At 36.9% G+C, this 14,592-nt stretch overlaps 1 protein-coding gene across 2 annotated transcripts in view; it reads left to right on the top strand.

The window, feature by feature from the left end:
• The first annotated feature begins 463 nt into the window (after nucleotides 1-463).
• The window catches only part of LOC576669 (cartilage oligomeric matrix protein), a 42,877-nt gene continuing 28,748 nt past the window's right edge, over nucleotides 464-14,592 (top strand). For both annotated transcript variants that reach the window (XM_030976847.1, XM_030976848.1), the window contains exons 1-6: nucleotides 464-1,184; nucleotides 2,707-2,788; nucleotides 11,387-11,719; nucleotides 12,220-12,485; nucleotides 13,400-13,508; nucleotides 13,979-14,061. In XM_030976847.1, coding sequence (XP_030832707.1) covers nucleotides 2,707-2,788; nucleotides 11,387-11,719; nucleotides 12,220-12,485; nucleotides 13,400-13,508; nucleotides 13,979-14,061 — 873 coding nt within the window. In that variant the 5' untranslated portion in view covers nucleotides 464-1,184. The remainder of the gene's footprint in view (nucleotides 1,185-2,706; nucleotides 2,789-11,386; nucleotides 11,720-12,219; nucleotides 12,486-13,399; nucleotides 13,509-13,978; nucleotides 14,062-14,592) is intronic.

A 14,592-nucleotide genomic window follows, 5' to 3' on the forward strand; every position in this document is an offset into this window, starting at 1 on the left:
TAATAGTCATAAAGACACAATATAAAAATATTTTTAAATTCCATTTTTAAATGTGATTTACAAAAAATGCAGTCATTTCACAGACAATTTTAGGAGTTGTGTTCTGTCATCACCACATTTAAGTCTAGAAATTCATTGCAAATTTGACTTTTAATAACCTTCATGATACAAATTTCAAAATTGTCATGAGGTATTGTTTTAAGGAAATGTCAGCTTTTAATTTGTATTGTATGGCAGATATAGACTAATGCTATATTGTTTGTGGATAGGAATAGAAAATAGGAGGTGGTAGAAAAAATGCATTGAAATTATTTTAAAGGGTTTATAAGAACATATAGGAAAGTGAGAGGTAACAGAGAGAGGGTGAGATAGATAGAACAAGCGAGAAAGGGGAGAGAAGAGAAGAGAAAAAGAAGAAGAAAGAGAGGGGGTTGGGGAGGAGGAGGGGAGAAAAAAGGGAAATCATATCGGGCATTTATGGCTTTTCTTCATCTTGTCTCTTACTAATTCTGCTTCCCACGTATATGATATTAAATTGTATCGTCTCAAATGTTTTACTCTCTTTTCTAATTTCCGATTCAATACTCCATTGGTCTGCATCTCTTCTTTTCTTAGTTTATCCGTCCATTCAAAACGCATGATTCTTGTCACCTCTCTCCCCTCTTCCTCGAACCCATACCGTGAGCAACAAGCCATGACCCCGGCCCAACCTGGACCGGTACCGGATATATTTAGACCGGTTGGCAGAGCAGACCAGGCGGCATTCAGCTGACGCTCTTGAAAGCAGGACGTCCACACTAGGAACCTCTCCTTCCATCGTCTACCATCTCCACGGGCTACCAACAAACTTCATCAGCAAAAGCATCTATCCACCTCTTCTTTTCTGGCAACCCTCCCATACGCACTCGCCCGGCTCTCGCAGATAACGGGCATGCGAGCGCATTCAAAAGCCAAACACCGTCACAGTTCGACGTTATCGCATTGACGAAGGAGCAGCGTTACATGAATGTTCGATTTTGGACTTCTTCCCATTTTTGTTTTTAGATGGCCAAATATACTTGATTTTGAGCAGAAGACGTACAATTTGCCGGAGAGAATCTTTGAAACCAGTGCGTTGTGACAAGTAAAAGGAATTTATAAGGGTTTGGCTTTTTAAAAAAGTGAGGGAATTTTTCAACGGCACGGTAAGTCACATCTTGAACCCTTTTTTAAAACACTTTATTATAATACTTATATTTTTTTTAATAACAATTGATGAAATGTAACTCACAGATAAAGTGTATGTTAACAACCCTGCAAACCATTCCTATACAGTATCATATCTCTGAGGAATTCTCCTCATCAATAGACAAACATTGAATTGTTGATTTCAGTTATAACTTTGTTCAATTTCTTTTGACTGATAGCTTTCTTTGGAAAACGGAGAAGTCCCATAAGTACACCTAATAAGAGTTGTCAAATTTAGCGAGAATTACTCATACATTACAAATTTATGCTCATTCAAAACAATCTGCGACGCGCATCATCCTACGCCATTCTCATTTCCGAAATAAGTTAACAAGTCTGAATAGTCTACTCACTTAAAAATATTCGAATAAAATTGGGCTATCACTGAAGTGTTAATCTTCCATTTTCATAAGATAGCATGTAGTATCGTTATTATGCTCTCTGGCGTCATCATTATTATTAATCTATATATTATTCATGACATGAAAAGTGCTGTTCGTTTCCTGCTTTGGAGAATGACGTCAGTCGGTGCTATTGACGAAGGGCCAAATTGCTTGCAGATAATGCTATTTCTTCTTTCGACGCACCTAGATGACTTACATATATATATATATATATATATATATATATATACAACTTCCACAACATTAGTCAACTGAGGCTTCATAAAACACATGTGCCCAGTCTAGTCTAGGGTTTTGTAAATCTTGACCGAGTAGCCTATAGGTTGAAGTAGTCTAGGACCCCGAGGCTATTGGACAGGGTAGTTTGTGACTAACAAGAGGCACGCGAAACACTCACCAAACAAATTAACTTTCTCAGACTTTCTGCTGAAACTTCTGTGTCAAAATAGAAATGTTTTGCGCTCTATGCACAGATACTCTTGAATGTTTCTACGCGAAGAAGCCCATCCAAATCTGCTGTTTGATGATCGAAGAAACGTTTAGTTGTTTCGTAATGTAATGCTCAATTGACCTTAAATGCATAGCAAGAGGAATACAAAATTGAACGTTTTTATTCTCTCCATATACTCACATAAAGTATATTGTCGCCTCCAAATATTATTGTTGTATCTTTGATAATGTAGTGTAAAAATATTGATGAATATCACATAGACGTTATAATTATCTTGATGAAGTAGTGCAACAGTCCAGTCATATGAGGCTTGTGAATATGATACATTTTGCTTGATGCAAAAAAAAAAACATACTTTCGATAAGGCCAGAGAAAGATAATTGTAACTTTCCACTAATTGATTTATAAATAATTGGTCAACAGTTCTTCACACACAGTTATACATGTATATACATGATGCCACTAAATATCAATGACAGATGAATTTAAATGGCAGATAATGCAGTGGATATTTATATCAGATGAATGTATAGCATTAATAAGTTCTAATCTATCTATGAAGCTGTAGGGAGAACGTCCCCACCTTGACCCAACGTCTGTCTGTTTTTTTTTAACCCCCTCCAGATGCAGTTCGGCACGTGTTCCATCGCCTTCCTTCTGATGCTATCCGTGACGTCATCGCAGATACCAGTCTCTATGGGCGTCGGTATGTAAATCATTCATCTTCGGCGTAGCCAAACCCCTCCCCATCCCCCAGAAAAACTAATAGAGAAACAATATTTCTTTGTTTGGTTGGCAGAAGGGCGTAAGCGCGTTGCTTGCACTTAACATGGAGGCACACTATGTTGTAATATGAAGAACCGCTGGTAGCAATCAAATATCCTTAACTTTAACTATGCGCTTATGAAACGAAACTACTGGTATGAGGATGCTACCATCTATTTTCACTTGCCATGTAGAAAAAGGTATAACATGAGCAGAACCATAGTATCAAGTAACTAGAAACTTATGGCATTTGCTAATGTCCTTCTGCCAGTCAGACGAGGATTGGTCATATAACATGCTACTGTATAGATCTCAATAAGATCGTATATTTAAATGTACGCAGAGTGTCAGTTTTCAAACTTGAGACTCAAGATAGACATCGATGTAAATTGGTTTTGATGTTAGGATCAGATGTTGTCTTAACGAAAGCTTCAGTCTCTGATATCGACGGTTGTTCCGCTAGGTGGGGGTGTTTGACCTCCTATTCAAAATGAGTTCTCTGGCCAGGGAGATGGAGAATTTTTCAATAAGCATTCTAAAGAAGATAATCTCTCGAAAGAATGTTTTTTGAACGCATTGAATATTACTTAAGAAAATAATGACAAATACATATATTCCCTTCTACTTCATACTACATTTAATTGTATTTCGTCGTGATTTATTGCGATAATGTAATTAGATGCCGATTTTCTATCAATTTAAAAGTGAAAGAAATAACTAATGGCTCGTCACAAGTTTAGCAGTTCCATAATTACGTAAAAAATACGGAAAGGATTTCCCTTAGATCGAGGACTTAAGGGATTTATAATTCTATAAATCGTTACGCCCAACATAACCATAATAATTATGATACTAGATTAGTGAAATGAAACTTCAAGCATCTTATGTGGCATCTCAAGTAAATTACATCCCCCAGTGGTCTATGCTCAGCTCTTTCCCAGGCACGCACTTGTACCGCCCTATGCTAAGGTGCAAAGTGGATAACGAATCAAATCAAATGACATTTGACGAAACGAGGGCGGTAGGTGCAAAATTAGCCACCCTGACTAAGGGAAATTTAGTACCTATCTCACTAAAGCACGTCACTGCTAATATACTCTTGTCCCAGCGGAAATAGTGAGAATAATTTATCAATCAAATGAAATTTGACGAAACAAAGGTGATAAGTCTGAAAGAATCCAAAGTGACCACTGAAGATCAATTTGCTCCTTCGATTGTTTTTTAAAATAATCATTCCACCAGGAACACCCAAGGTACAATAATGGGATAGGAAATGAAATGTTATGACTTGAGAGAATAATTCTGAAGAAAAAAAACTGGCCACAGGAAATCAATTTCTTCCTATTATATCCTTTATGAACACCATCAAGTTGTCTACCCCCACACCCCAGGTATGATTAATAGGATAACAGATTAATCAAAATAAAGTACATGGAATTAGGGTCCTATGAACGATACTGACCACTAGGAGTTAATTCCCTCCTGTAAAGTTCATTAGTTATTTCCTCACATTCTTTCTTCTTCACCCTATGGACAATAAAATATTACTTGATTAATCAAGTGATCGTTTAAAGACGAGGGGTCAAACCAGATGGTCGAATATTAATAAAACTGTTGAATTTTGGCCATCGAACTTGAGTGACCTTTGGCTGATGGTCAACTACAATTAAGCTACCCTGTGGCGCCTCAACAGACCTTGTAGACATTTTTGCGGTTCTTTGTGACTTTAATTGACTAATCGGCGTCCATCTGTGAACAAACCCATGGAGCTTTACTCTCGGAAATTCCTAATTTCTTTAGAGGACACATTCCTGGTGAAGTTATCTCTAGCCTTTCTCTTACTGATACAAATGAGGATACAAAAATAAACCGTTTCTAAGCTTGTCACCAGATCTCATATCTTCCCTGATAACTGCGTTGTTTAAAAACGTCGAGAACATTCTAACACAGGTATATGGGGTGTCGTTTGGGGTTTTCTAGAAAAGCATTATTTCTTGTCATCGATCTTGGCAAAAATGCAATTTCGGTGTGCATTCCTAGATGTACCGCATTATCCTCAGTTATGTTCATGGAAATTCCATCCTCGTCCGTTTTCTTTTGTTTCTCTTAAAGACACCACCTTTCACAGAGTTATGCGTAAGGTCATGTCTCGATCCTCCGACTCGTGTTCCATTCTGCATCGATTTGTATGTTGGTCGCGCCTCAGGCGCAGCATGAGATGAAATTGGACATGACAGCGAAAATTACTTGTTAAATCTTGGCGAAGGATAAACAAGGCTCGAAACAGGCTGAATGACAATAACGTGCGCTCAGCTGACGCGATCATGCAGTGCTTGTGGCTATTCGATGCGCAGTAATGACAATAAAGACATTTTCCACGAGGCTGATGATGCCTTTAATGGCCGACACTCACAGTGTTATACAGCTGAAATCATTTCATGAATGGTAAAATATAAAAATGAATTGATAGAAATAATGGGAAACTATATAATAATCTTTGCTTTACAAACGAAGAAGGTACATCGCCAGTGGTTTTGTTTGTTAATTGTAACTGTTACCTCATACTTATTTGGAGTATTACCCTTCAAATAAGGGCTACTTCTTAAATTTGTGATTTAAATACATAGGCCTATTCATTTTGCGATGATAAGCGCTATATGTTGCAAATGAATAGCAAAGGACTGAGGACACTATCCATGGGAATTCCTTAAGGTATTGCATAACAATGTGAATCAGTAATTTTGTCAATGGATAGGACTATAGTTGACGAAGAAGAGGTTATCCATAGCGTTATGAATTATCTGAAGATACATACATAAGTTGAGGGGTTTGTTGTATAAACGGATCACAGACGCAGAGATATCATTCATAAAACATCTTTCTCCAAATTTGAGTTGAAGTAATTGCTGTTGATATTTTAATGCCTTAAATTAAGGTTGACGTTAAAACATTTGTTAGTGTTCTTTCGCACTTTTAATGTTCCACTTATCCTGTAATGCCAATCAAGATATTCCATATCATATCACTCATATGAGGCACAGATAGGGGAACAGAATATCCCAGTTCAGGTTAATAGCCTGGCCTAGATCACTTGGAGAAAACACTGATTCCCACCCAAGGAGAGTCTCTCTTTCCTTTCCTTTCATTTAATTTGTATGGCCATGACATGATGCAAGAAACCGCAACCTGGTATCCTCCAAACAGAGCCGCTGTGGAAATCCATTGGAGATGCTGCGCCGCTATCGGAGACTGTACATTAACCCCGCAGGAGCAATCAAGGTTCATATGGGCGGACCCGATCGAAAATTAAAATTGCATGCGCCGATATCTTTCTTGCGCTATATTCTACGCGAAAGCCATAAGTGCGATCATATGTAATCTACATCAAAACTTTCCCCCTAAAGATGCGAGATATGTGTGATTTATAGAAATCCACTCCACATTATATCACATGAAGTAAAAGTGCTATGATAAAGACAACATGGCCGCCAGGTTGACTGTAGTATAGTTTGCAATTCAAATATCACTATGGTACAACTTTAAAGTTAAACAAAAATATTTACATGGAATGATAAATAAACTTAAAATTTGTCGACATTGTTCACAATTGCACTGTATATATGCATCCAAGGTAAGTCTGCCGTTGAGGGTGTTTCAAGTCACCGCATTAAGACAGGGATTGTCAATATGGTCACCTATCGCCTTAAGGCGTGTATTTTGAAACCTAAAGCTCAATCAACTTGTTTGTAGACGTTTTACACCTTTTGAAACAAGTCTTTCTTGAATTTCCTAGATAATAATGGTCATGCTGGAGGTTCTAGTATGAACCATTTACTTTTCAGTGCAATCTTTCTTTATCAGGCCCATTTACAAATAGCCTCCCTGTTTAAGTTTGAAAGTGTCCCCATTTTGACAGGGAATGGGTTGAGCACGAGTTCATTTGTATTTATTCCATTTTATGGTGATATTTTGATGATCCCCATCAGTAATCTGTTAGCTCTAATTGCCCGTTTATCCTGCCTAAGTTTAGTCATAATGCTAATAGTTTCGAATAATCTTGAATAGACAAGTTTTTATAGGTGTTCTGAGACTTGGGTTTTTTCATTGCATTGACATGAAGCGATCAGTTGTATCCTATATAAATACTCTAAATTACATGATTTTCGTGAGCTTTGAATTTTTATGATATATAGCTTGACCCCAATTAAAATGTCATTCACGTGGTATATATGCTTCTCAATGAGCATGCTCAATCTCGAATATGAGACGCAATGTCACACGTGTGTGATTCCGTTACAAAAGCACTCCAAATAATTGATGTTGTCACAAAAGCAACTTCACAATGTCATTTTGTCACGAAATCAATCTCACAAAGTGGTTGGTCCACAGAATGACTCGCGGGTTGGATTCCGTGACAAAATCACTCTGTGAGATTGATTTCGTGACGGTGTCAGTCCGTAACATTCATGTCATGACAAAATCACATCGTAAAATTGCTTTTGTGAAGAAAAATAAATCAATTATTTGGAGTGATTTTGTGACAGAAGCACATGAGTGTTTTATGGCGCCCCCTCCCCTCGACCAGCACGGTTTGACGTTACATCAAATCAAATCTCCAACTCCACGTAACCATAACTTAAAGATTTTCATGGATTGTAAGTACTCTATTATGCCTTTAAGAACAAAAGAGACTTTATAAGAGACCCAAAAGGTGCCTCGACTTTGCGAGGCGGGAACCAGTGAACTCGGTTTGACCTGGGTGGATCCTGGGTGGAACCAAATTGTCTGCTAAATTGTCCTTGTCTGGTCTCTGTTCATTTACCTGGTAACAGGACACCATTGGTGGCACCGCATAGCGCCATACCGCGTCTTATTAGCCTCTTGTCAAGATTATATATTCAAAACCTTCTTTCTTTTCATGATTTGTTATAGAAAATTCACTGTATTTCACTTTTTTGCAACTAAAAAGTATATTTTGTATCTCTTAATGTGAAGGAAAGCGGCTCATTGCAATATTCTATTTTAAAATTTTTAAGTTTATTTCAGTAAAAAGTATAACCTTCCGTTAATGAGTGATCAAATCGAACATCTGTATTTACAGCAAATGCCTTTTGGATCAAACTGTACAAACCTTTTTTGGAAAAGCTCTGTGATTTGGGCGATTAAAACTATTTGTTTTCTATTTTATTCTGAAAAAAGGGTTTGTTACATATGTGCAATTAAGAACTCAAAGATTGCGTAACATTTTCCAGACAAACCGAAATTGTCATGTACAACCGCTTGACTGCGGGATATTGCAATTTTTCATTAAGACACGACACGACAATCTAAGGTAGAAATTACTTAAATATTTCTTTGAAAGTCGATTCAAAAGAAATAGCGATATTGGTAATCATGATACTCCATACTGACAATAATTATCACGAAAAGAAAGAGGCTTGGAAAAAGTCTAGACAGTCACAGCTAGCCATCAAATGGCACTGGTTAGTTTGTAATAGAATATTTTCAACGTTTATTACATTATATCTAGACCCTTACCTCTGCCAAGCTACAAGGTGATACACGTTACAAAAGAAACAAGTCGGGAGAGAAGAAAGAGACAAAGATATTATAAAGACGGATGAGAGAACTGCGGCAAGGAAGTTGAAGATCGTGTTTGTTGCTATAGCACTGACACGGATGTGTGACGCAGATTATGTTTGAAAGCAGAGTGGGGTGGCGCAAAGCTGTCGTAAGGGACACACCCTAATTTGACTAAAGAAATAAGGTCTGAGAGAAAATATTACTAGAACCCACCGAGAAGTTTTACTAATGTGTGTGCATAAAATTAAAGAGCCATGTTTTAAGCGGATGGGCAGGGCAAGGCAGGCATAACATACTCAAGCTATAACATACCCTATATATGACTACAAAAGAGAAATCGTGGGGACGGGAACGTTTTGCTTTTTGGCAAATGTTCAACCAGCGAGAAAGAATGTTGCATCATATTTCTTAGAACAATGCCCGAGCATCGACAAATATATGAGCCCTGTGCGATTTACCTCAATATGTTTTCGAAAACATTCCCCAAACTGTACAAAGCTAATTCAATAATCTAATAATAAGAGTGCATCAAAATGTCAAGTATTATAGAGTGGAACAGATTTTTTTCTTTTAAATCAAATCATGAAAAAATGCTGAAATGACATTCCAGCTTGTCGATAAACAAGAACTAAATTGCCGCCTATTCTCACGATTTATTAAGATAGTTTTATGTGTATAAACAATAAATGTTATGCGACTTTAGTATTAAACGTTGTTCAGATTTAAGAGTATTAGCTTTACATTCTTGTCAAAACTTGCAATACAGTCATATTTTGAGTAGATGTGGTAAATATACCCGAATAAACAAGAGGCGATCTTCTTAAACTAAGAAGAAGGAGGAGTGGGAGGAGGATAAGAAGAAGATACAGTAGAAATAGACAAAGAAGAAGCAACAATAAAAAAGAAGAAGAAGACGAAGACTGTAGTAGAAGGAGGAGAAGAAGAAGGAGGAGGAGGAGAGGGAGAGGGTAAAGAAGAAATAAAAGAAGAAGAAGAAAAAAGAAGAAGAGGGAAAACACGAAGGAAAGAAGATAGCGATAATAAAGACGGTGCTAAAGAAGAAGAAAGAATTGACTAGAAGAACAAAGAGACGACAAAGATAAAGAAAGAGGAGAAGAAATATTTGAATTCAATTCAATCAAAATATTAATAAATCGTATCGGAAGGAGGTGTCATAAAAGTGCAATGACCGTTAACTAGGTTCGGCGGTTGAGACAACGTGGTCATGGTGGTTTTTCAAACTCATCGGGCGGCGGCTAAAAATGGACATATTCGCCAAGAAATCTGGTTCAAATTTATCCTAAAACTGGTTTATCAGCCACAAATAAGCCTTTGTTTCAGTGATATCGCCACCAGAACCTGGAAGAACTAGGAAATTCAAAAGAATGACACTGTCTAGCAGTCCAGAGGTTGGTTCTCGATGAGGAATACAAGATGTTGGTTTTGATATTTTTTTTATCTCACAGATATGAAAACAGATATATGCTTGCAAATATTAAGAGGACCTACAGCTTCCTATTAGGGGAAAGTTTTATTGAGGACTAAACCGTCATCAAAGGTCACAAGTTTATCCCCCGGGTTTCGAACCCTGAACTTCTCATTAGCAAAACCACTGATCTACCATCGATTCAACGCCCTTACGATTAGTTTGTGAAAGACAGTCGTGACAAGCCTATGTTTCGGAATTTGCCCGAGTTAGATGTATATCTAGGTCGTACTGTGGTTTTGTCTTTACATGCCATATAAAATTATCTATATTATAGCCATATCTACTAATTTGATCAACGGGGTTCAGAGGTACTACCGAATCTGGGTATTGAAACAACACAAGGAGTAATCGATATTTCGGCCATGCCAAAACAAGCTTAGGATTAGTTTTTGAATAATGACAGGCGAACTATTATATTAATAACCTAGATACTATAGTGTGCCCGAGTTAAATGTAGGTCAAAATAGAATGACCGTTCCTACTGAAAAACACAGATCTGTCAGATTGGTTGACATGAAATGGGTTTAACATGATGCCGCAGCATTTTTAAACGTAATGTATCTTAATCTAAGAAATTAAAAAGACAAAGAAATTCTATGTATTGAGTAACACATCCAGTATCGCGTTAGTAAGTAGACTTGACGAGTTCGAAATGTAAGATATGTTGGTCTAATTCTGACTTTGACATACTTTTTCGAAAGCCTCAATTTGTGAATACTTTTACTTGTTTCTCTCCGGAGAGTGTCAGATCTATTTAAGAGAATGTTGCGTCATGTTGATCTAATCTTAGAAGACAGTCGAGCAACTATCAAGTTATCCATTGATATCGAGAGACACAGAGGCAGTGAATAATAAAGAGACATGCGTGAAAGTAGGCTGGCTGTGGCTCAGTTAATAAATATTTGTACAATATACTTTTTAAAAATGTTTACAACTTGCAGATGGTTTAATTTGTGTAAAGGTGGTTGCAACCACAATTTAAAGATGGAATAAATTTGGAATTATTTTCGGCACTTTAATGATAGCTTAGGGTTATTCATTTACGTAGGCTGGCTGTGGCTCAGTTAATGTATATTTTTACAATATACTTGTTAAAAGTGTTTACAATTTGCAGATGGTTTTATTTTTGTAAAGGTGGTTGCAACCACAATGTAAAGATGGAATAAATTTGGATTTTTTTTCGGCACTTTAATGATAGCTTAGGGCTATTCATTTACGACTTTTCCTTTAAGCATTGATAGCCACATTACAGATAAATTTATTACCATTAATAACATTTGGTTCATGATGTACAGAATTTTACGAATTCTTCATGTACAGCTATCTTATTGTCACATCAGTTCTGGAGAAGAAATCATTTGTACTACACAACAATAAGATGTAGGTTTATTTGAATTGATGATATCATTACATCTAAGCTACACATTAAATTTTTATCATGAATAATACCTTATTTATCTCGTACAGAAGCGGATCTTTTCGACGGCTTCGGCATCTACAACTCCCGAATCCCCGGGGTCTCACCCGCCCCGCAGGAGAACTCTAACATCTACGGCGATGCCTTCTTCTTCAACGGCATAAGCATTCGTTATCCCATCATCGCCAACCAAGAATTCTTCAAGAAGTTCGCTAAGGAGATGCGGAAGAATGAGGATGTATACTTCGTGATTCGATCACGGCTTGCTCCTCGGCATCATGGAGTCTTATTCGGAGTGTACTCGAGTAATTACTACTCACAGGACACCTTCAGAACGCCACTTAGGTTTGAGCTGTCCTACAATGGCACAAATGGAGGAAAATGTAAGCCTATATTACTCGTACTGAATATCAGATGATTATCTTTAGGTTCAGTGATTAAGATTATTCGCAAAAACCCTTTAAACCTAGTTGGGGGCATTGCCTGAATTATTAACCGTGATGAGAAATATAAAAATTACAAATATACCTGTTCCGCTATGTCAGTGGAAATTTACTCATTTTTATAACAATATATACAAATATGTAAGCTACTTAGTTACAAAGAGAATTTGTTAAAATGGTACATCATCTGATGTGAAAGTGTCCTTTGTTTTAATTCAGTGCAAATTGAACCCGATTATTTTAATATTCTTTAGAATATCTCAACTCTAAATGGCAGAATTCCAGTACTAGTTTTAGCGGGGTGAATAAGCTCTTCTGATGCCCGTGGAGACATTATCATGATTATATCATAATACTGAGATGTGCCAAAAAACAGGAGCGAAATAGTATTATTGCTACTAGAATCCTCACATGTATCTATGTCATTTTCGTCGTCACAGTGGTCCTCAAATACCGCGTCGGAGATCAGCAACGCCAGGCGGAGTTCCCCAACCTCCTCGTGGTTGACGGTGATTGGCACACCATTATCCTCCAGTTCCACACCGAACGATCCAGCACGACCCTCACACTCTATGTCGACTGCCGGCTCGCTAATCAGATGAAGATAGGGGATAAGTTATCCAGGGTCTTCTCTCGAACGGTGATCGACGGTTCAGAGATGAGGCTGGGTCAGGCTGGTTACGGCATGACTGCAAACCCACTGAAGGTAAAACAGAAACTGCAGAGATCATAATATTTGTCTTGATACCTAGATAATTCAAATTCAATTCAATTCAAATTCAAATGAGGTTTTATTCACGACTTGTCAAAAAGTCCAAAGACTAAAAATGGAAGTTTACATCAAACATACAATAATATTTTTAAAAAGCATTCAAAAAAATATATTTATATATAAAGAAAACATAGTAAATGGGGAAAAATATATATGAATAAATGTTTGCATCAAAACATCAAAGCGGTATCCAAAAAAAGAAAGAAACAAAAAACGATATAAAATATTCCTAGCAAAATTGAGTAAATGTTTAAATCAAAACAAATAAAATAAAATATATACAGATACGGGAATACAATTAACTGTAACGTGGTAAAAACTGCGATAAAGTTAATACAGAAGGTTTTGAAGAGAAATTGTTGTTAAAGTCTTTTATTAAGTTTTCATCAAATATTCACCATAGGGTTTCAACATTTTTCCTTATGAAATTTATAGTGCTCTTATTACATCATAATTGGCATACTTACACGTACCACACACCACCAAACCCACCGTTTCTTAGCCATTGGGGGTAATGTAAATTTACAATTGGTCTGGTGTCGGTCTCGACGGTGTGACTGAAGTATCAATAATAAATGTCCCATTCTATTGCTTTATAGCTTACCTTTTAAGACAGCAATCCTCAATCCTCAATATATGAATCTTTAGAAGTGAAGTTCGTGAGTTTGCCAGAGCATTTCTCTGTACATACATAGTTTAGCTCTTGCATGACTATTTATGTTGGAGTATCATCATACTAATAATGTGGTAACACCGTGTGGGAGCCTCTGCAAGACGAAACGCTACAAGAGATCAGCGCTAACTTTTTAAACAATGGAATAAATAAAAAATATCACCTTCTTTTTCAGGGTACGATTCAGAATGTTAGGTTCATGTATGGAGGTCCAATAGGAGATGTGCTCCACTCACTCTCATGCAGTCTGTCTACGGAACCTAAGCCACTTGATGCTGATGGATGTAAGCTAAATTCCAAATATTAGTATTTTTAACCCTCTTCTGTCCTTATAATGTTTAATTAATAAAAATCATAATACAACATATAGGCCTACCAAATGTGTCCAAAGTAATAAACCTTGCGCTATTCATCATGAAATGTATTGTTTTGTACTATTTTTTTTTTCGTCGGGCGTAAATTTCCCGAATTTAAAAAGGACCTATATTGATCGGACCCTCATAATCATTTGTATGTATACTGGCCAAGAAGGTACACTCCATAACGCAGCAAAGCAAATTACACATATGATACTGTTATCAGAAAAATGTGCTATATTTTGCTTGAATGAAGATGTTATTACGTCAGCTATTATCCCATCGTGCATTGAAGCCTAACGTCCATTTACCCTAATGCCCAGTTACGGGATAAGACTCTAAATATCAAATTTATACAAACTATTTTTAGTTTAATCGATATTTTCATTTTGTTCAAGGGCCTGGAGCGACTATTTTGATGGACGCCTTTCAATCCTTGTCTAGTACACTCATGGTCTTGAAAAACGGCATGGATGACCAGGTAAGTCAATCGGTGAAAGAAAGGACTGGACTTCTACGTCTCCGTTACAATAATCTATTTGAGTTCGATATCTTTCTCATATCCTTCTCTAGACAATATAATGCTTTGCGTCGCTTCTCTAGGAAGGACAAGCACATATCAAGACAAATCTAATATCTCCGTCGCACTCATCTAGACGAGTCTAATATCTTCGTCACAATCATCCAGAGGAGTCTAATATCTTCGTAACACTAATCCAGACGAATCTAATATATTCGTCACACTCATCTAGACGAGTCTAATATTCTTGTTACTCTCATCTAGAGGAGGCTAATATCTTGGTCGCACTATCAGGGAGTCTAATATCATCGTCACATATACATGTATCTAGGAGTGTCTAATATTTCCGTCACAATCATCTAGACGAGTCTTATATTTTTGTCTGTATCTAGACGAATCGAATATCTTCGTCACATTTATCTAGACGAATCGAATATGTTCGTCTCACTCATCTAGACGAGTCTAATATTTTCGTCACACTCATAGAGACGA

This window comes from Strongylocentrotus purpuratus, unplaced genomic scaffold, assembly GCF_000002235.5.
Source record: "Strongylocentrotus purpuratus isolate Spur 01 unplaced genomic scaffold, Spur_5.0 spur5_scaffold_9, whole genome shotgun sequence".
NCBI lineage: Eukaryota > Metazoa > Echinodermata > Echinoidea > Camarodonta > Strongylocentrotidae > Strongylocentrotus > Strongylocentrotus purpuratus.